Source organism: Neolamprologus multifasciatus, chromosome 3 (assembly GCF_963576455.1).
Source record: "Neolamprologus multifasciatus chromosome 3, fNeoMul1.2, whole genome shotgun sequence".
NCBI classification, from domain to species: Eukaryota; Metazoa; Chordata; class Actinopteri; order Cichliformes; family Cichlidae; genus Neolamprologus; species Neolamprologus multifasciatus.
In genome coordinates, this window is record NC_140441.1 from 24,640,071 (window position 1) to 24,660,467 (window position 20,397).

General features: G+C 39.2%; 1 protein-coding gene and 1 long non-coding RNA gene across 2 annotated transcripts in view; one reads left to right on the top strand and one right to left on the bottom strand.

Moving 5' to 3' along the window:
- The window catches only part of LOC146522196 (uncharacterized), a 360,305-nt gene that overhangs the window by 281,701 nt on the left and 58,207 nt on the right, over positions 1 to 20,397 (top strand). The window lies entirely within an intron of this gene.
- Positions 226 to 19,200, bottom strand: LOC146522209 (uncharacterized). The gene is made up of 18 exons (XM_085147731.1): positions 18,740 to 19,200; positions 18,336 to 18,463; positions 14,929 to 16,464; positions 14,602 to 14,838; positions 14,245 to 14,469; positions 13,653 to 13,707; positions 13,352 to 13,495; positions 9,554 to 9,616; positions 9,280 to 9,456; positions 9,020 to 9,202; positions 8,594 to 8,936; positions 7,578 to 7,603; positions 4,694 to 5,706; positions 4,551 to 4,602; positions 3,439 to 3,987; positions 2,838 to 2,974; positions 2,557 to 2,737; positions 226 to 2,094 (listed from the first exon to the last, which is right to left on the bottom strand). Exons 1-18 carry the CDS (start codon positions 18,909 to 18,911, stop codon positions 1,811 to 1,813), a joined length of 5,505 nt encoding a protein of 1,834 aa, XP_085003857.1. The 5' UTR covers positions 18,912 to 19,200; the 3' UTR covers positions 226 to 1,810.

Genomic DNA, 20,397 nt, shown 5'->3' on the forward strand with positions numbered 1-20,397 from the left:
TGCCGGTACTTTACAAGGTGTTTCAGCTGTCAGAGTATAACTCTAAATCATATTTATGTCTTAACATGGTTTTGAGAAAGACATTTTACCAGTAATTATGAGCTCTGTCATTAACTTAAGCTTTAAAACATCAAAGAAAATTCTACAGATATGACTTTTACTAAGAAGGAGGTAAATAAGCTCAGGATATTTGTGGTAGTGAATGATTCATGTGATGAGGTCCTTTATGGCCATATGTCATGCAGTGAACAATAGCATACATTACATTGATTCTTTAAACAATGGAGAAGTGGCATCAGTTTGTTAAGATCAAATTGCTGAACAAATTATATAAATATGTTAGATTTTTCTTTCTCAAAGAGTTTATTTTAAGAGCAAACAGTATATGTAAAAATTCACAGGGCAAAAAAAGCATTGTTGATTTAATACATTTTAAAAACACTTTTAAATTTTTTTTCATAAAGCTACAGCTACTAAACAAACTCCAAATCCTTTATTATTCACTCCTGAGGAAATTAAACATCTTTCACTTTAGTGTGAAACACTAAAGTTACTTTTGTGCTCTTATAAGTCATCAGTTACAGATTTGTCTTGATCTTCCACAGTGTTCTTCCACATTCTCACATGTAGTTTCAAGTGGTAATCTACAAATATCTAAAGCTCAGAACCCAAACTTTAGAGTTCAATTGAAGTTAGCTTAGTTTATTATGCATGAACAAATAACGACATGGTTTTTCAACATATGGTTTGATTAACATTGTTGAAATGCTCATATTTTTGGTGTAAATTGACAGAAAGACCAGAGACCTGACATAAATTATACTTTGAACTGTCTCGACATCAACAGTGATCTGTGCCTCTTTAAATATGTCCTTCCCATTCAAAGGTGCTTCAGCAGCCCCGCCTATGAGGGCTGGGAAAATCCAGACTGCGCTGTGGCAGAAGTAGTACCATATTTACCGCACTATAAGGCTCACCAGATTATAGGGCGCACTGTCGATTTTTGTGAAGATTTAAGGATTTTACGTGCGCCTTATAGTGCGGTAAATACGGTAACACAAAGTTACACTTGGCCTGTCTTGAGCAGCCAGTTTTCTTTAAATTTAAGTTCAGGAATTTAAGCACAGAGACTTTTGAAGATGGATTTATTTGCTATTTAATGTTGTGTGGTTGAGCGACTAATTACTTATCCAGTTTTTCCACAGAGTGACTATTTCATTGGCTGTTCAGTTAATAGTGAGTTGTATAAGAAGATAATAAGAATAACAATAAGAAGATTCATTTTATCAGGAGAGCCAAAATGTTGTTCAACACAAAACAGCAGCACTCACTGTTTAATTCAATTCAATTCAATTCAGTTCCGTTCAATTCAATTCAGTTTTATTCATATATAACACCAAATCACAAAAGTTGACACTTCACATCGTAAAATAAAGACAATAATAATGCAGATATAAAGAGAAACACCCAAACATCAGATAAGTGCTATGAGCAAGTGCTGACAGTGCTGACCGAGAGTGGGAAGGAAAAACTAAAGCGTAACTAAAGGAGGATTGAGGGTTATCTGCACTAAACATATGCTTTATCAAAAATTGAGGTTTTAAGCCTAATTTAATCTTAACCCACACTACTTTTAAATATCCCAAGAACCAAAAGTAAGCCTGCAGTCTGAGAGCAAAGTGCTCTATAGAGGTGATATGGTACTATGAGGTCTTTAACATAAGATGGGGCCTGACTATTCAGATTACTGATGGTAATGCTGTATTGAAAATGTGTTAGCTGTATAGGAAATGTTCCCCATGATGAAGCACTAACAGAAGGTAATGAGGTAATCTGGATATGCCTGGTTATCATTGAAAATAATAAACATGCTTGGATTTGCTATTTGGTCCACCAAACAATCATAACGGTCATCAGGCTGATTGTTGCGAGGCGGAGGCACCTTCATGCTGCTGTTGCCCTGAGTGTAGACACCAGTGAGGACTTGGGCCACAAATACTCTCTGAGAACCATCAGCAGCTGGCATTGAATAGCCGGGGTTGGCTGAATAGCTGGCATTGACAGCAAAGTAGGTCCCCTGACCAAATAAGGTTGCTGAAAACAGAAAATAAAAGAGAGACATTTAAAGTTTTGGAATTATCAGACATCTATATTACTTCTCAGGTTAGGTGTCTTTTTTATGTTTGAAAGATTCAAAGATCTTGTTAGGTGGTTTAAAAAACACAACACAATCCTCTGAAAATGGTCAGGTACAAGGACTGTAAATTTGTGAAAAAGCAACAAATGTCCAAAAAGGTGTATAGACCACCCTAAATATTACAAGAAAAAATGGCTGCTTGGAAGCAAAATATAAAAAACATGAAGGGTAGGTCAAAACTTTTGCACAGCACTGTAATGTTCTGTATTAGAAAATAAAAAAAGAATATCAACAAAATAAAGCAACAGTGACATCAAATGTTATAGCATTATTATAGGATATTTTCTATGCACTGGTGTTCTATAAACAGAATCAGGTGATCATACTGATTAAAGTTGATTGGATCAAAGGATAATTACCATGTTTCCCAGAAAAACTCCTGTTGAATCCATTTTTTTTGATGGACTCACAGCTGTCCTGACTCGTCCCATGATATAGAAGCCTTTCACCTGCTCCCCCTTCCTGTCTGTTCTTTTCAGAAAGCTTCTTCTTTTGCACTTCGTAGCTTTGCCGCAAATGGACATTCTGCAAGCGTTCAATCTAACACAAAAGAACAAAATGTTCAGCTGTTCAAGTTTCCTGTTCAACACAGTTAACTTAGATTTCTGGTAAAAAAAAACCCAAAAAAAACCCCACCCACTTTCAATATATTCTTCTGAACTGTTTGCGTGAAGGCCGCCTTTACTTTGAGGTACTCTGAAGAGGAAGGCTCCAATGCAACCACTTTCAGATTTTCACCACTAGCCATATTGTCCCAGTACAAAGGAAGAGTAAAGTCTGGAAAAAGTTAGACCAGTTAACCAAAGAAGATAAAAGAAAGGTTTCTAAAATTATTGTTTCCAAAGACAAACGACAAGACAAAATCCATACTGCAACTGTCATAAATCCTGAGTGCAGCGCAATCAGACATAATCTCACAGAAGGCTTCCAGAAAAGGTAAAAAACGAAGGCTTATATTTTGTGCACTACATAAACTGACCATACGGAGTAACAAAGGGCTTGCTTTGCTCACATGAACACTTTTTAAAATAGTGATCAGGGAAATTAACATGAACTTTAAAAATAAAGAAATGCATAGACAAAAGGAAATCATGATTAAAAATATGTCAAGGAGCTCTAGCTCAGATCATAAATCCCATTAAAGTATTGTATCACCACTCTCTACATAATGTTTGTAAGTCTTTTGACATTTAAGATGTGCTAATTAGGACTCGACAGCTTTTCCAGACCACTCTTCTCACCTGAGTGATTCTCCAGTCGTTTTAGCTTGGTTTTTCTAGCTAACCAACTTCTGGCTTGCATCTTCTGCAGATCCACGCTCCACATGTTTCCGTGTGTGTCCACTATCTCTTTCTTGATATCATGTTCTAGGTTATAATTATCTGTTTTGGGGAGCCTTTCCCAGCTACCATCATATCCCAGGATGCACCACGCCACACAATGGTACAAATTATCCTCCTCCCTAACTCTGACTTCTCTCCGTAGACGAGCAGCAGCGTGAAGCATCTGTATCAGCTCGGTGACCCCATCTTTTAACCCGCTGACTACCAAGCCTCCATCTCCACTCTGGTCCTGCTGTACATGCAAACCCTGGGCCTCCACTAGCTTCTGCAGATCCTTTATTTCATCCTGGGTGAAGTCTGCCAACTCCTCCTTTGTCATTTTTTTTGTGGAGCAGTGTGCCTGGTACAAATCTTTTACCTTCTTCATTGCATCATGGACACTCTTTTTACCAAGGCCCAGGAACAGGAAGATGGACCGCTGATGAGTAGTACAGAGGACACTTAGGTCTGTGTTAAAACAAGTCAAGCACTGATAGGTTATAAAAACACATCAACAGGATTCTGATAAACAGGAACTTGATGTTAACATTCATCAAACTACTTGTGTTACAACAGAAGGAAACATCTGCATTATTTGGTGTTTAAATATTAAAAAAAAAACATCTACTACGAAACTATAACTGAATAGTCTTCATGAACTTGTCCTTGAATAGTTCCCCTTTTCAATTACATCTATGCATTTTAAGAGTTTTATGCTGGCCTGTTTGTATACCTCCCTCATTTTTAACTCCTAACCAGTTTTTGAACTTTGTATTTGTCCCTTTTTGTTAGTCTCATGTATAATTTCTAAATAAAAAGCTATACTCAAGCAAACCTGGACTGCATCTTTGTTCTGCTGTTTGGTCACTGTCTCTTTTAGTCAGTATGTTTTGCTGATAGCACTTTGCATCTTTATTTTGACTGTTGAGCTTCTGCAGATTACAGTATTTATACTTATACTTATCTAAATAACCTTTATGCTTCCATTTGTTTTGTGCTTTACATCTACCTTAGTTTACTTAACTCAATACCTTGGTTTTCCCGTTTCATGCTCAAGTTATTTTTGTAGGAGTCACCGTAAACCTGCAAATTCAAATGCATGCAGTAAACACCATCTTTTTATGACATGTGTTGTTATCAAACTGTTAATAGAATAAAATAGAAATAATCTAACCTGTTGAACCAAACTGCTAACATCAACATATGGGATTGTTGTGGTTGCCAGAGTCCTCCTGGACCTTCCAGTAATCAAAGTTTGGGGTGTGATAGTAAGTGTGTTGCTGGCATATGCTTTTGTGCTCACATTTGGGGTGACTACAGTTCGCCTTTCTTGAATGATGACACAACAGGAGTTCTCTACCAGCTCTTTACTCACTTTACCCTCAGTCTTGAAGTACCGCTGAGCCCCTGCTCCATCCAGAGCCAAAGTTTCTATTGTCAGACTGGTTAGAGCTGACGTTGGGGCCTGTTTGGCCTCCTGAACCTGGCATCGGGGTCCAGATAGAGACACATGTGGATTTGGAACATGTGTGGCTCTTAAAGGAACCTTGGTCTGTTTCATGCCAGTCAGGTCTAAGATTTTATGAAAACAGTCAACCATTTCAGGATGAAGCAGAGTGATTTTTTCTTGAGTTGTAACTTGATTCAACTGGAAGTCGTGAAGAACATCAGTGAGCTTGCTCACATTTTCACTGTAGCCCACCAGTCTTACTTTGGTTGTGGCAGATCCATTAGATCTTGGGACAAAGCTGATATCCACTTTGAGCTCATGAGCATTTTCTTTTTTCTTGGCTTTCATCAAGACTTCTTTCATCCTGTCAAGATCTGGAGGTACCGCTGCATTTCCCTGCAGCTTCACAATCTCCACACTGAGATCGTTCACCACAGCTGCCAGAGCCTCATCCAGGTCAGCAGAGGACAAACTAGACAGAACCAGATCTGATCCCACTTCTATGAAAACAGGATGTCTAAAGTTTTGAAAGAGAGTCTGGTACTTGGAGATGGCACGGCTGGATTTGATAAAAGTCCTTAAATCTGCTGGGAGCTTGACTCTCTTTTCTGATATTTGCCTTATCAGTTCCTCAAGTTTAGTAGTTCCTAGCTGCTCCTCCTCGTCACTGCTTTCCAAGAACAGTGTGTTCCTTTTCCCCCCCATGAGTGAAGCCTCTGGCCAATGAGTGCACATGACTCAATGAAACTCTTCTTCCAGTTTGAACTGCTTCTCCTTCAAGAAATCTGTAGTAAAAATCTGGTGAAAAAAAAGAACTGGATTTCAGAAATGTAATGTACAAATAATAAATTTACATTTCTGTACATCTGTCAAATACTATTTGGTCAAAATTAACATCTAAATTGTCAATGTGCTGTTATTATGTAAGTGTGTAAATTCTTTTTAAATATATCAGCATACATTACAAGATTTAAAGGTCTGTGTTACATTATTGGTTACCTGTGACCGATGGGTGGCTGATGGTTGACGTGAGGATTTAATATTTTGAAGAAAATTAGTCTGACACTTAGTTTGATCAGGCTCTTTACACGGAAGTGTGTTTGGTTTTGCATTTCCTCTTTATAAAGGAAGTGCAAAACCAAACAGCCCTCCCCTTTTGCAGAGCGGAAACAAGTCCAAGTTAAAGATAGACTGAAACTGCAAAGCATTTTGCTGACTGTGGTACTGGCAGGTTATAACCACAAATCATGAAATACCATGAACTTTATGCTCTGTTTGTTTTTCTGTCTTTGGATGTGGACGATCCCTTTACCTTCACTTTACATTCACTTTTATTGGGCCACCCTTCTTAATCTTTAAATTCTGGTGTTTTCAGTCTCATTGCCACAGGTGTATAAAATCAAGCGCCTAGCCATGAAGTCTGCCTTTACAAACATTTTTGAAAGAAATTGTTCTTGTGTCATTGTAAAAAGGACATGGAAGTGAGCATGGCGCTGTGACAGGATGTAACCACGGCAACAGGTTCGTTTATGAAATAACCTGCTGGGATGGTGTCTATCCAATCCAGCAGGATAGACCTATTTCCCAAATGTAGTTTTTATCTTTGTTTTTTATCATTGCATGGTGTAGATATGGAAGTGACAAAGAATCATTGTAAGTAGATCATAAATGAGCTGTTTATTGTACTTATTCATTGAGGTAATTAGAGAAATTACATAAAAATAGAATATATTTATCCTTTACATGATACATGCCTAATCTCTTACTCTTTGTGAAAGAGAGTTTCTACTCTTTTTACTGACCTCTCAGCATTAGTTTCATGTCTGACACTGTCCCACATAAACATAACCCAGATTGTTTTTTGGCTAGTTAAGACAGAGTTTTTACACATAACACAATTTAAGCACACTGGGATTCCTTACCTTCTTTTCCACTAATTCCATATTCAAATCCCTCAGAAGGCCAACTTCTTATCTTGATATTTCCTCTCCCTTTGATCTGATTATAAAGAACAATAATGGCATTTTACCTACAATACCGAATGTTTTATACAAGTCCTCTCTTACGTCTCCATAGACCACATTCCTGAGAAAGCATTAATCTCTCAGGGTTTTTTTTTCTGTTTCGCTTTCCTGTAAGTCCCTGTAACCTCCATTGGCATGTCATAATCACAGACACACCTAGATATGAAAATAGGTCACTCTCGGTTTCATATGGTGAATTTCCTTGTTTGTCCAGCTGGGATGGTAACATTTAGGGAACTTGCAAGAGTAGAAGTATCTTTATTACGAGCAATACTGGAGCTGGTACTGTTTTTAACTTGTCTGTCTGTCTATGTGTGGCTGAGTAAAATGTGCTTGTGGAGAAATTTACTGTTGAGGAAATTACCAGACAGATATTAAATACTTCATTTCAAACACTGACATGACAATAGAAACTCTGATTTTGAAGGGGCAGGGTCTTACTTATATTACCAAATAGTCATGAATAAATGTTGTACTTGTATCAGTATGTCTGTGAAAAATTCTCAAGGATTCAGGTCACGGCAGGTTAGAGTGTTTGTAAAGAAGGCAGCTGGACTTCTTTTTGGTTCATGAAGACGTTTTACCTCTTGTACAAGAGGCTTCTTTAGCTCTGTGAAATACATACACTTTAAGAAACACTGAAAACATGTGATTCTCCAAACCATCATTAAATCAGAAGAGAAAAAGTATGCTCCTCTCTTTGAAGTCACAGTTATATATAATGTTTTTAAAAGAGATCTGAAGTCTGCTGATTATCTACTTTTTCTATCTATTTATCTATTTAAAAGATTATTATTGCTATTACTACATGAAGTGCCTGTGAAATATGGCAATGACAGACTTTAAAAACAACTTTACAACTTTAAAAAGTTGCAAAGTCGTCTTCTGTAACAGCAATGTGAGGCCACTTTTCCACACAAGCCCTCATAGGTATTTATGTTTTTTGATGATGTTGTTTTTACACATTTAACAGCTGTAACTCTATCGGTTGTAAAGCGGACATAAGTTAGGATCTGAACATTTCAATTCATTCATTGAGATTTCAAACCACACAAAAAGAAAAAAGAAGGCTAAACTGAAGCAATAAATAAGTTGTGCAACAATACTGCAGTAATGTTGCTGTGTTAGCAGACCGTCCACTAGATGTCACACTGAGACTAGAAATTGCATCAATGCTGTTAACAATAACATAGCAGCTGTGAATCTGTCAAAAAAAAACAACAGAAAGTAAATTCATGCAGGAGCGTTAATATCCCAGGAAAGATGTTTATTCTTGCTTTGATTAACAGACATGCTCACAAATTCAAAAACCTTGGCATTTATATTTGCTGTAATCACAAACTTACAAATAAATGTTGTGGCTGGTTTATATTTTTTCTGTGCTCAGCAGAACATGGTGCATTTCACACATTTCTGTTGGTGCTAAGCTTGAGGTATTCAAGAAACTCAGACCACTATAAACAAACGTATGGGTATGGTTTTGTTTTGTTTCTTTTACCAAAACCTAATATCTATCTGTATTTTATTACACACCTCTTCTGTCTCACAGATATGTAGAAAAAAAGTAGATTTTCAGTATTTTGCTTGACTAAATATTTACGTAGCAGATTTTCTAATCACTTGCATCACCTGATGGACTCCATCTTTCAGCCCACTCACAGTCCAGCAGCCTGGATTAAAATGGTCTTCCACTACATACACGCCCAGGACCTCAGTCAACTGCTTTAAGTGGTTCACATCATCTTGAGTGAGGCCTGCAAGTTCATCATGCCTGAAGATTTGCGTAGTGCACTCAGCCTGATACAGACTTTTGAGATTTGCAATGGCATTGTCAACATTTTTTCTGCATAGTCCGACAATCATGAAGGTGTAATGTTGAACTCTGGAACTGTTAGAAAGGATGCTTGGGTCTATGTTCATAACTGGGGTGGCTTGTGCAACAACTGTAAAACAGATGATTTATAATCAGTCACAAACAGCTCAAAAATGAAAAAGGTGCCTCATGAGGAAGAGGAACAGCTGTTACCTGTGTTGATAACAGCAGATGGAAACATCTGCATTGCTCGCTTTTTAAATGCCAGGAAAACACTGAACTTGTTGAGGACAAGGCGAATGTTGGTGAGACACTGGAGAGGACGGAAAGATGCACCAGTCTTAACCCCTTGGAGGATGGCATATGCAACGTGGTTGGGGTCCAAACCACCAGATCCTGGACAGCCATTCAAATAAAACATTTATATGTTTTCTGTTCACTTATGCATCTTTAATATCTTGCCCACTACTCACCAGCACAGATGGCAGGAATGGCCACGGACCTGTATCCAGAAGACTCACAAGTTTGAATGATAGAAAGCAGCTGTTTCTCAATGAGACTCACATTTTTTTCTCCACACACGTGTAAAATAGCTTTACATGGGAACCCTCCAGGTGAGGTTTTTAAAATGTCTCCCTTCTTTACTTTTGCTACACGGACACAACAAAAACATGATTAAGATGCTGCAAACTGTGTGCCAGAAATATATTGCAATTTTAAATGTGTATCTTCAGCCATTCTTCTCACCATTTCTGAGTTCAGCCTCAACCTGAGGTCCAGCCATAGTTAAGATTTTTTGGCATACGCCACCTGTAGATCAATAATAATAATTTTTACTTTTTTTTTTACTACTTTCTACATTGTAGATACATACTGAAGATATCAAATATATGAAGCAAGATATGTGGAATTATGTAGCAAAGAAAACATTGATGAAATAACTCATAAAAATCATATCTTATATTTTAGATTCCTCAAAGTAGCTACTCTTTGCTTTGTTGACAGCGCTGCAAAGCAAGAAACACAAGGAATGGACATTAGACCAAAGGAAATCTGTGCTTTTGTCCGATGAGTCCAAATTTGGGATCTTTGGTTCCACCTGCTGTGTCTTTGTGTGACTCAGAAAAGGTGAAATGATGGTTTCTACATGCATGGTTCCTACAATGAAGCGTGGAGAAGGAGGTGTAATGCTGTGGGGGTGCTTTGATGGTGACACTGTTAGGGATTTATTTAAAAACTGAAGGCAAGCCCCCCACACCCTCTAGCAGATCATTACATGAGGGAACCTTTTAAGAAAACAAGCGCGTCCATGCTCACAGGTGTACACACAGGTGATCTCACACACACAAACTACACCCTTTTTGGCTCCTACCTCAATGCACACTGTGCTGTCGATCTTACGTGCTGCACAATAATGTTTAATATTTAGTATTTACTGTCATATTCCCATATATCATTGTGATGTTGTTTATTGTATTACTCTCGTTTTCTTCTGCTTGTTTTCTTTTTTCTTTCTCAACAGGTGATCCAGGTGATCGATATATGTATTTTTTTTTTTTTCTTTCTGCTTATTCTGTTGGTTTTTGTTTTTTGCCCTTCTCCCCCGTCCCTCTTCTCAACTGTTTTTCTTTCCCTCTTTCTTTCTCCCTTTTCTTTCCCCCAGTCAAGTCTGTCCCGTATTCAGCAAGTGAAAATAAAATAAAGAATAAAAGGTGAATCAAATGGACCATTACGGCAAAGCTGGGATGGTCAATTTGGTAAAGAAAATCCGTTGGGCATCTTTCTTCGCCTTTAGACAATAATTCTGATGGCAAAAGAGCCAAGCGGGACAGGCGGAAAGGGAAAAAAAACAAAAAAAAAACTGAAGGCACACTGAACCAACATGGCTACCACAGCATCCTGCAGCGACATGCCATGCCATCTGGTTACACACCTCCAGGCTGTGTAAGTGCTATCTGACCAAGAAGGAAAATGATGGAGTGCTGCTGCAGATGGCCTGGCCTCCACAGTCACTAGACCTAAACCCAATCAAGTTGGTTTGGGATCAGATGGACCGCAGAGTGAAGGGGGGGGGGGAGTCATCAAGTTCCCAGCATCTCTGGGAACTCCTTTAAGACTGATTAAAAACCATCTTAGGTGACTACCTCATGAAGCCCATCGACAGAATGCCAAGAGTGTGCAAAGCAGTAATCAAAGCAAGGGGTGGCTATTTTGAAGAATCTAAAATATAAAACATGTTTTGAGTTATGTTTTGTGGGCGATCGTGGCTCAAGAGTTGGGAGTTCGCCTTGTAACCGGAAGGTTGCCGGTTCGAGCCCTGGCTTGGACAGTCTCGGTCGTTGTGTCCTTGGGCAAGACACTTCACCCGTTGCCTACTGGTGGTGGTCAGAGGGCCCGGTGGCGCCAGTGTCCGGCAGCCTCGCCTCTGTCAGTGCGCCCCAGGGTGGCTGTGGCTACAATGTAGCTTGCCATCACCAGTGTGTGAATGGGTGGATGACTGGATATGTAAAGCGCTGTGGGGTCCTTAGGGACTAGTAAAGCGCTATATAAATACAGGCCATTTACCATTTATTTCACCATGTTTTTACTGCATAATCCCATGTATTCATTCATAGTTTTGATTCCTTCGGTGAGAATCTACTGTATAAATAGTCATAAAAATAAAGATAAACCATTAAATGAGTAGGTGTGTCCAAACTTTTGACTGGTACCAACTGTGGAATGGAGCAATCTTCTGCCACCTTCTCTACATGGAAGATATCAAGATTCATGCCAAAATTGAATGGGACATCGATTCACTGATCCACACCACCAGGATATACAGCAATGACATCAGAATGTCATTCGGGCCTCAGAAGTGTAGTTGGATGGTAACAAAGAGAAGGAAGGAAGTCAGAACGGAGGGGATCGCACTACCAGAAGTAAACATTGAAGACATTGAGGACAGCTACAAGTACTTGGGAATCCCACAGGCAAATGGGAACCACAAAGAGGCCGATAGGAAAGCTGCAACTGCCAAGTACCCGCAGAGAAAAGCAAGTCCTGAGGAATCAGCTGAATGGCAAGAACAAGATCCCGATTATCAAAACCTATACCCTGCCCTGCTGGGATAATAAGCTGGCCTATGGAGGACATAGAAGCCTCTGGAAGGAAGGAAGGCAGGAGGGAGAAGGCCAGGGACTAGTTGTTGTCAGAACCATGGTCCAGGATGAGCCAAGAAACTTCCATGAGTACATCAGGAAGATGGCCCCAACTGACTGTGTGCTCAGTGAATACCTCAAGCAGTAGAAACCCAAGAATGAGGAGCAAGAAAAGGAGGCATCATGGAAGGACAAGCCCCTGCACGGTATGTAGCACCAGCAGATAGAGGAAATAGCTGACATCCAGAATTCCTACCAATGGCTAGATAAAGCTTGACTAAAAGATAGCACAGAGGCACTAATCATGGCAGCACAGGAACAAGTACATAAGGAATAAGGAATCCAGGCTAAGGAATAAGTACAGGAATTAGTATAAGATCCATAGAGGCTGGGGTCTACCACATCAGGCGAAACCCCAGGTGCAGGCTGTGTAAAAATGCCCCTGAGACAATCAAACACATAACAGCAGGATGCAAGATACTAGCAGGCAGGGCATACATGGAACACCATAACCAAATGTCCGGCATAGTATACAGAAACATCTGTGGCGAATATGGCCTGGAAGTCCTGAGGTCAAAATGGAAGACTCCCCATAGGGGGTTGAGAATGACTGTGCTAAGATCCTGTGGGACTTCCAGATACAGATGGACAAACTGGAAATGGCAAACCAACTGGACATAGTGGTGGTGGACAAGGAGTGGAAGATGGCCATCTTCCTCCACGTAGCAACACAACATCAGGAAGAAGGAACACGAAAAGCTGAAGAAGTTCCAAGAAATAAAGAAGATGTGGAGGGTACACGTAACAGTGGTCCCAGTGGTAAACAGAGCACTCAGTGCAGTGGCCCCCAAGCTAGGTGAGTGGCTCCAGCAGATCCAAGGAACAACATCCAAGATCTCTTTCCAGAAGAGCGCAGTCCTAGGAGCAGCAAAGTTGCTACACAGGACCCTCAAGTTCTCAGGCCTCTGGTAAAGTACCCAAGCATGAAGGATAAAGACCACCAACAGGGGCTAGAGGGGATTTTCTTTTCAAAGTATGTATAAAACCTAATTTGCCCTAAACATCTTACAGGTCAATGGAAATGTATTAGGTTTAGAGTTGTTTTTATTTTAGCCATGTGCTAAATGCATTTAACAAACTGGAAAGTGATAAATCTGAAATTAAGCCTCACTTGTTTTGGCATTAAAGTTGGTATTATCTGTTAAAGGCTTTCTTATTTTAAATAAATTTTGAAATTCTATCAAAAGGGGAGAGCCAACAGAACCCAAAATGTATCTCTATTTTTCACCCTAGATAGGCCACCAAGGACATGGATATTAGACGGTTTACCAGCATAAAGCTAAAGTGCATTTTCCCAGGAAACATGATTGAAACCCAACAGTTGATTAGATTCAAAAGCTCTCACCTTGAAAATTTGTGAAGTCAGTTGAGTTCACCACAACATCTGTAGTCTCATTAACAATGTCACCAAAAACCACTTCTAGTTCAACCCCACCTCGGACTTTCACAGTTATGTCAGTTAGGTCACTCTTGAGGGACTTGAAGGTGGCTGAAAAGACGAACACGACAACAAGATTCACATTTCTGATATCAACCTCCATGTCACTTGTTGAACCGTAGAAACAGTTAAATATTTGTTAAAAACACAACATTTCAAAGGTAGATTTTTGTCTGAATCAAAACAGTTCAACCAGCTCTGGTTTTACCTTGACCGCTCTGCTTGATCTTCAAGCTCAGCTGTCTGTAGACCTCATGGTAGCACTGTAGATACATGTTTGGTTTAAGCACCACCTTTCCAGAAATGTTTCTACAAACAATGCACAGTACTTAAAACTAAGAACAAACCCAAACTTGCCCTTACTTTGGTAACAAGTCCTGAGATTCTCTGGTTCTAACTAATGTCAAATGACATATCCTCTGTGTTGTGATCATTATCATCTGTGCTTTATGTTGCAATATTTACAAGAAAAACACAATAAACAGATGATCATACATGAGAAAGAGCTCGGAGATGGCAGAAGGGAGATGCTCCCTTTTAACAGAGATTCAGCCTTAGCAGAAACATACTTATGTACTGTAATTGCATTCATTTTTACTCCAGTAGCTCGGGTGGTACTGTCTAAACACATTCATTCCTACCCATATTACTATCACTCTCAGCAGGGAGTAATATGTATTTAATACAATGTAATATAGTAATACTATGACCTGCTACTGCAGTAACTGATAGTGTAAAATAAATTTTTTTAAAAAAAGGGTTGTTTTATACAGCTATCGAAAAAGATCAAACGCTGTCACCTCCTCAGAGTCTTGATAGTCTGGTTTAATGACAATATAGATGTTGTGAAGAGATTCACATGACCCAGATAATCCAAACTGGTCAATGCTGTCAGTCAGCACTTGAATGGCTTCTTTCTGGGAATATTTCAGAACTACCCCGGGTCCAATGATCGGAAAGGCAATGGAACACCAGCCTTCCTCTACACAGAGTTCCAAACACCTTTTTAGCCCAATAGCAAGTGTCTGCAAAGGAGAAAACAGGAAAAATGTGTCTATGCGTTGGTCTCAGGGGTAAGGAGATTTACCATTTCCATTTACTGGTTTCTGATTGTGTTTTTCTTACATGTTTATGAATTTACTGTGTTTTTACTTCACCTGTATGCTGAGGCCATCAACTCCATCCCATGGCAGACACTCAATGAAGAAGATCTTAGAGCAGCTCAGAGCTGGAGGTGCATCAACCACCATAACATTACCAGCAGAAAGGGTCCACTTCCGAGCTATCAGATTAAAGACCTTCTGCAATGGATTTCCTGCTTTTTTCAGTAGACATTTACCAACTTTAGTGGAAGTAAGCTTTTTGGATACCATGGGGGCCACCACCACATTCACCTGTAGAAATTATGTGAAATAATACTAACATGTGGGACACATGCTGCTTGAATAGAAATTGTGAAATTGTTTAGAATATATTTGTATAACCTGTTCATCTTCCAAAGTGCTAAGCTTGATCTCCAGGTTTGTTTTGTTAACAGCTGTTGTGTTTGCTGTACTTCTGGCAGTGTTGCTTTCCAGTCTGTCTGGGTTGGAGCTGATGACGTTAATGTATAGTGGCTCTGGGTAAAGATCAAACACACTTGTGGTACTTTGAGAATAGACTGCTTGTTGTTCCCTGATGATGACCTGACAGGATTTCTCCAACAGCTCTTTGTTTTGTCTGCCTTCTCCCTGGAAGTACAATTGCGCCCCCGGTCCATTTAACACCACCGTATCAGTTGACAGCTGCACTAGACTTGTGGCTAAGTCTGTCTGAACTTTCTGAACCAGAGAACGAGGACCCTTCACAAAGACACAGGGATGTGGAACATGTGAGGCTTTCAAGGTCACATTAGATTGCTTCATGCCAATCAGGTCTAACAATTTATCGAAGCAGTCAACCAGTTCAGGATGTGGCAAGTTTACCACTTCTTGAATATCAACTTCATTCTTTTGGAAACCATGAAGGACCTCATTGAGCTTGTTAACATCCTCACTGTAGCCCACCAGTCTTACTTTAGTTATTGCAGTTCCACTAACTCCTGGCATGAAGCTCACATCCACTCTGAGCTCACTAATGTTTGCTTCTTTCTTCGCTTTCATCAGGATTTCCTTCACTCTGTCTAAATCTGGAGGTACTGCTGCAGCTCCCTGCAGTTTTACAGTGGTCACTTTGAGCTCTCTTGTCACTGCTGCCTCGGCCTCATTCAGAGCATCAGAGGACAAACTGGACAGAACCAGATCTGAACACACCTCAAAGAAAACAGGGTTTCTGAGGCTCTGCTGGAAACGAGCTTGGTATTTGGAGATGGCTCCACTGGTTTTGATGAAGGTTAGCAGAGCTGTGGGGAACTTGACTCTTTTTTCCTTTATGTTCTTAATCAGTTCATCTAGTTTTGCAGCTCCTGACTGCACATCTGTGTCAGGGCCCTCCAAAGTGATTGTGGCACTACCTCTGATGACTTTAACATCTGGATAGTTAGCGAACATTTCTTGATTGAACTCTTCTTCTACGAGCTTGTACTGCTTCTCCACAATTGGCAGCTCCTTTTTGGTGTATTGAATGTTTTCCAGATCTGCAATCTTCTCCTTCACAGCATGGACCTCTCCCACAATCACAGCATAGCCACTCTCATGGTACACTTTGATATCATCTATCTTAAGGGAGGAGTCTTGCAGCAGCATCTTGATCTTTTTTGGCTTAAATACATGATAGCAGAGGTAGTTCTCATTGAAACGGCTGAAAATCTGATCCAGCTGTTGCTCCTGTTTTTCCGCAGGGCATTCTCCTGGCTGACTCTGACTGTCACCTCTAACTACAACATTTTCATCATCAAATCTTAATTCCACCGTGCAGCCGATATAAGAGAGCTGCTTCTGGAGAATTTTTAATGCCTTGGGTTTATCTCTCAGATAATACAGGAGGAAAATATCTACGTTAAATGTCCTCTCCAGATGTTTTGTGATCACTTTTGTTGGTGCCTGAGAAAGAACCAAAAAAAGCACATTTATCAGGTTATGCTTGAAAAAATAACAATTCTACACTTAAAAATTACATAAACATTAAACATAAGAGATAAGCTTACATGGACTGAGTGTTATTGACCAAATTGGTTGTTCTTTTTCAAATGTCTATCCAAGTTATAGGTGAATGTAAGTTATCTTAGTTTATAGAAGGCTTCCACTTTCTAAAATGCTTTGGTTCTGGTAAAATAGGGTCTGCAGATTCACTAATTGTGAAAGGTTAGGCCAATGATTAAAAGCAGTTTGGTCAGTAGCAGATGACAGGTTTTTTGTTGTTTTTTGACAGTTGTCTGTGAAGGTTCTCAGTCATCCAGGTCATCGTAGTCAAAGGAGCTTGCAAAGAAAAGCGTCTGGACTTCTTTAAGTTACTTGAAGACGTTTCACCTCTCATCTGAGAGGCTTCTTCAGTTCTAAGGTCAAATGGTGGAGAGTCCCAGATATAAACCTGGTGGGAGTGTCCCCCCACAGAGGGACAAAAGGACCCCCTGATGATCCTCTAATCACCTGAGCCAAGGTGTGGAACTGGGTGTGGGTCCCAATCAGCCAGAGTTTCGGGTTGATTGGCACCATTTGACCTTAGAACTGAAGAAGCCTCTCGGATGAGAGGTGAAACGTCTTCAAGTAACTTAAAAAAGTCCAGACGCTTTTCTTTGCAAGCTCCTTTGACTTTTTTGACAGTTTTATTTTATTTTTGTTATTTATTTCCATTTTTACAAATCAACAAGTCAACATATGTGGATACTAACTAGTACAAGTACAATTAATACAAATGTTGCTGATCTACAGAAATTTTTCTGTGCAATAGTCTCTGATAGGAAGGAAACAATAACTCAAATAATTTGTCACAACTAAAGTATGCAAAAGAGCATCTCCGAATACACAACACGTCACTTGAAGCAGATGGGGTAAACCAGCAGGAGACTGCACCAAGTGCCACTCCTGTCAGCTAAGAGCAGGAAACTGACACGATATGTGAAGGCAAATCACATGGATTGTTTATGTGAGGACCGAAACGCAGAGCACAGAGAGATGGGAACTGGAATTTATTTAGGCAGCTATCCTGAACGAGAAAAACATAAATTATAAACTAAACAGAGGATTGATTGCCTGAACTGGGGAAATTATGAAAACAAGACAATTACCCATTACTAGAAAAGCCTGGTTAAACCTCGTAAACTTCGGAGGGAACACAGAAGAGCCATGGGGGAAAAAACAGACGCGACAATAAAGGTTGAGGGAAAACTCACACAATATATACAGACAGGAGGTTTCCAGGGGAAGTGGAAACACACGAGGAACACAGCTGATACAAACGAACATGACACCAGGAAGCAAAACTAAACACACTGCACATAGACCACGAGATTGTCAAAATAAAATGGGGGAAAAGGCAGACTAAGACACCCTGACATAACAAGGGAACAGGGCAGTGAGAATGGGAGACGAGATGTGGATATAACTAAGGAGCACATACAGAGGACAAGATGGGCTAGGGAGAACACATGAACACATAAACAGAGACACACACCGAGAGGAGCACAGAGGACAAAGACTCAAGGGAACCTAATAAAACGTAACTAAACTGATCATAAGTAAACTCAGAGATGTAATAAGAGTACATGTTTCCCAGCTGTGCTGAGTCGTGCTGAGTCGTTATCTTAGTGTTGGATAAAACTGCATTTCTATTAATCAGACATGGCTCATGTTTGGATTTTGCTTTGGGTGCCTTTTTTGAGTGCCTGCACCTTTCAGGAATCCACCCAAACTGGTCATGTCAGATTACCTGACAGTACATAGTGCAATGTTTCCTTAGGAAAAAGAAAACTCACCTGTGACTGACTGGTCGCTGACTGATTGAGGGTCTGTGGAGGTAAACTTGTTTGGCTCACTGTTAAATACTGTTTTCCACCAGAAATAGAGATGGCATGAAACTTTCTCAGCAAAACCCGCTCCTGAACTGTCAAAACAGCTAAATTCAGTCACCACATGTCACGGACAAAAGCTTACATTTAAAAATGTAACTGCAAGAATGAAAGAAACAAAGAATTGCAAGCAAGTTAGGGCAGCATATTGTTCTTTAGCTTTTTTAGCTCTTCTAATATTCAGTTAAGATGGTGAACATCATTCAACATGATTATATGCAGGCCTGTGAATATGGACATGGTCACAGAGATATTAGCATGAGTTTAAACTGTTTACACGTACTCTTGTTTACATAAATAAAAAAAAATACCTTCTTTGTCCTTGAAACAGATTTTATAGGTGTTGCCTTCAACCTCTGCAGGAATTCCACACTCACCACCTCCAGAGTCTTCTCCTCTCTGAAAGTATCTCCAAATAGCCTGAATATCATTGCCAGAGAGACATTTGGCTTCAAAAAACAGGGGATATGTGTATTTATCCATTTTCCCTAATATTCTAAACTAGAAGGAGAAATTTGGATACAGTTAACACCCTTTTGTGTCACTGCTTTGTGTGAAAATGCGCACTGAAACCCTTTTTCATCGTCTACTTTCAGTAGAGTTCCTCCTCCTTTCATTTACAAGTAGACACACCTAATGTTAACCTTAAAGGGTATTTTACAGTTTTTCTTGTTGTGCAAGTATGTGTCTTTTCTTTTTCAAATTATGCTGAAAACACTGAACATCAAAACATGATGTTAATAATGACGCCTGACTTTTTCTTTTTATAATGCAGTGACTATTGTGATGATTTGTTTTTGTCTAATGAGGAGCTTATTGATTTTATATATATTGATATCTATCTATCTATCTATCTATCTAGATAGATAGATAGATAGATAGATATCAATATATATAAAATCAATAAGCTCCTTATTAGAGATAGATAGATAGATAGATAGATAGATAGATAGATAGATAGATAGATAGATAGATAGATAGATAGATAGATAGATAGATAGATAGATAGATAGATAGATAGATAGATAGATAGATAGATAGATAGTTTGGAAATATTCACAGTTCAATTCATAACCAAATACAAATCGGCACCGCATTGCAATAAACCTGAGTCACTCTGTGCCGATGAGCTCAACCTGTCTGTTTGCAACAGGTGACTGAACTGGCTGCCAGCTGCTTGAATTTAGTAATATTTCTATAGAAAAGAACTCTATGAAGTTCTTGTTGGAGTGAACAATATTTTAAAGGTAAATTTCTGTGTATATAGATTACAACAAATTTGCAATTATTTGCAATCTTAATACGATTTCAAAAATCGTTATCAAAAAGTTATCCAAAAGTTATCCAAAATGTAAAGAATAACCCTGCGACCCGGCCCGGATAAAGCGGAAGAAGATGGATGGATGGTAAAGAATAACTTAAAGTTAAATACTGTAAATAAACATATAAAATTAATAGTAAACCAGTTATTAGTTCTATAACTTTAAATAGTTATTCATGAGAATAACTTTAAATAGCTGCATTTATAAACAAAACAACATGTTTATCAATTCAAACAGCAACTTTTGCAATTATTTTACAGTTGGTTACTTTGTTAAAAATCAACAAATCTTAGTTTAATCTTTCTTTAATCTTTAGTTTAACAGCAGAGGACTTTGAGCAGGGAAGTAAACACAGAGATTTCCACAACGAGTTTAGTTTTCTTACCTAGACTTGTTCCCAAAGTATTAGCTGAAGGGATCTGGCAACAAATGAATGAAAGGAGCATTTGGTAATTTATTTATGAGTAGTTTAGAAACAGGAATATCAGCCTGGCACTTGGTAAACAACTGAGGAAACACGCCTACAGGTATCCCACAGAAAGGTATTCTGCCATTCATACTCTCACACACACATGGAAAAAGGAGGAAGCGAGGGAGGAGGTGAAGAGAGGCGGGGCACAGAAGCCATATCACAAACACTAGAGCTT

Coding starts and splice junctions, on each gene's coding strand:
- LOC146522209 (XM_085147731.1), bottom strand. CDS start 18,911: ATGGATAAATACACATATCCCCTGTTTTTTGAAGCCAAATGTCTCTCT. Junction 2,975..3,438: donor ACGACTGGAGAATCACTCAG/GTGAGAAGAGTG, acceptor AACTTTTTCCAG/ACTTTACTCTTCCTTTGTAC. Junction 2,095..2,556: donor GAGTTTTTCTGGGAAACATG/GTAATTATCCTT, acceptor TTCTGTTTTCAG/CAACCTTATTTGGTCAGGGG.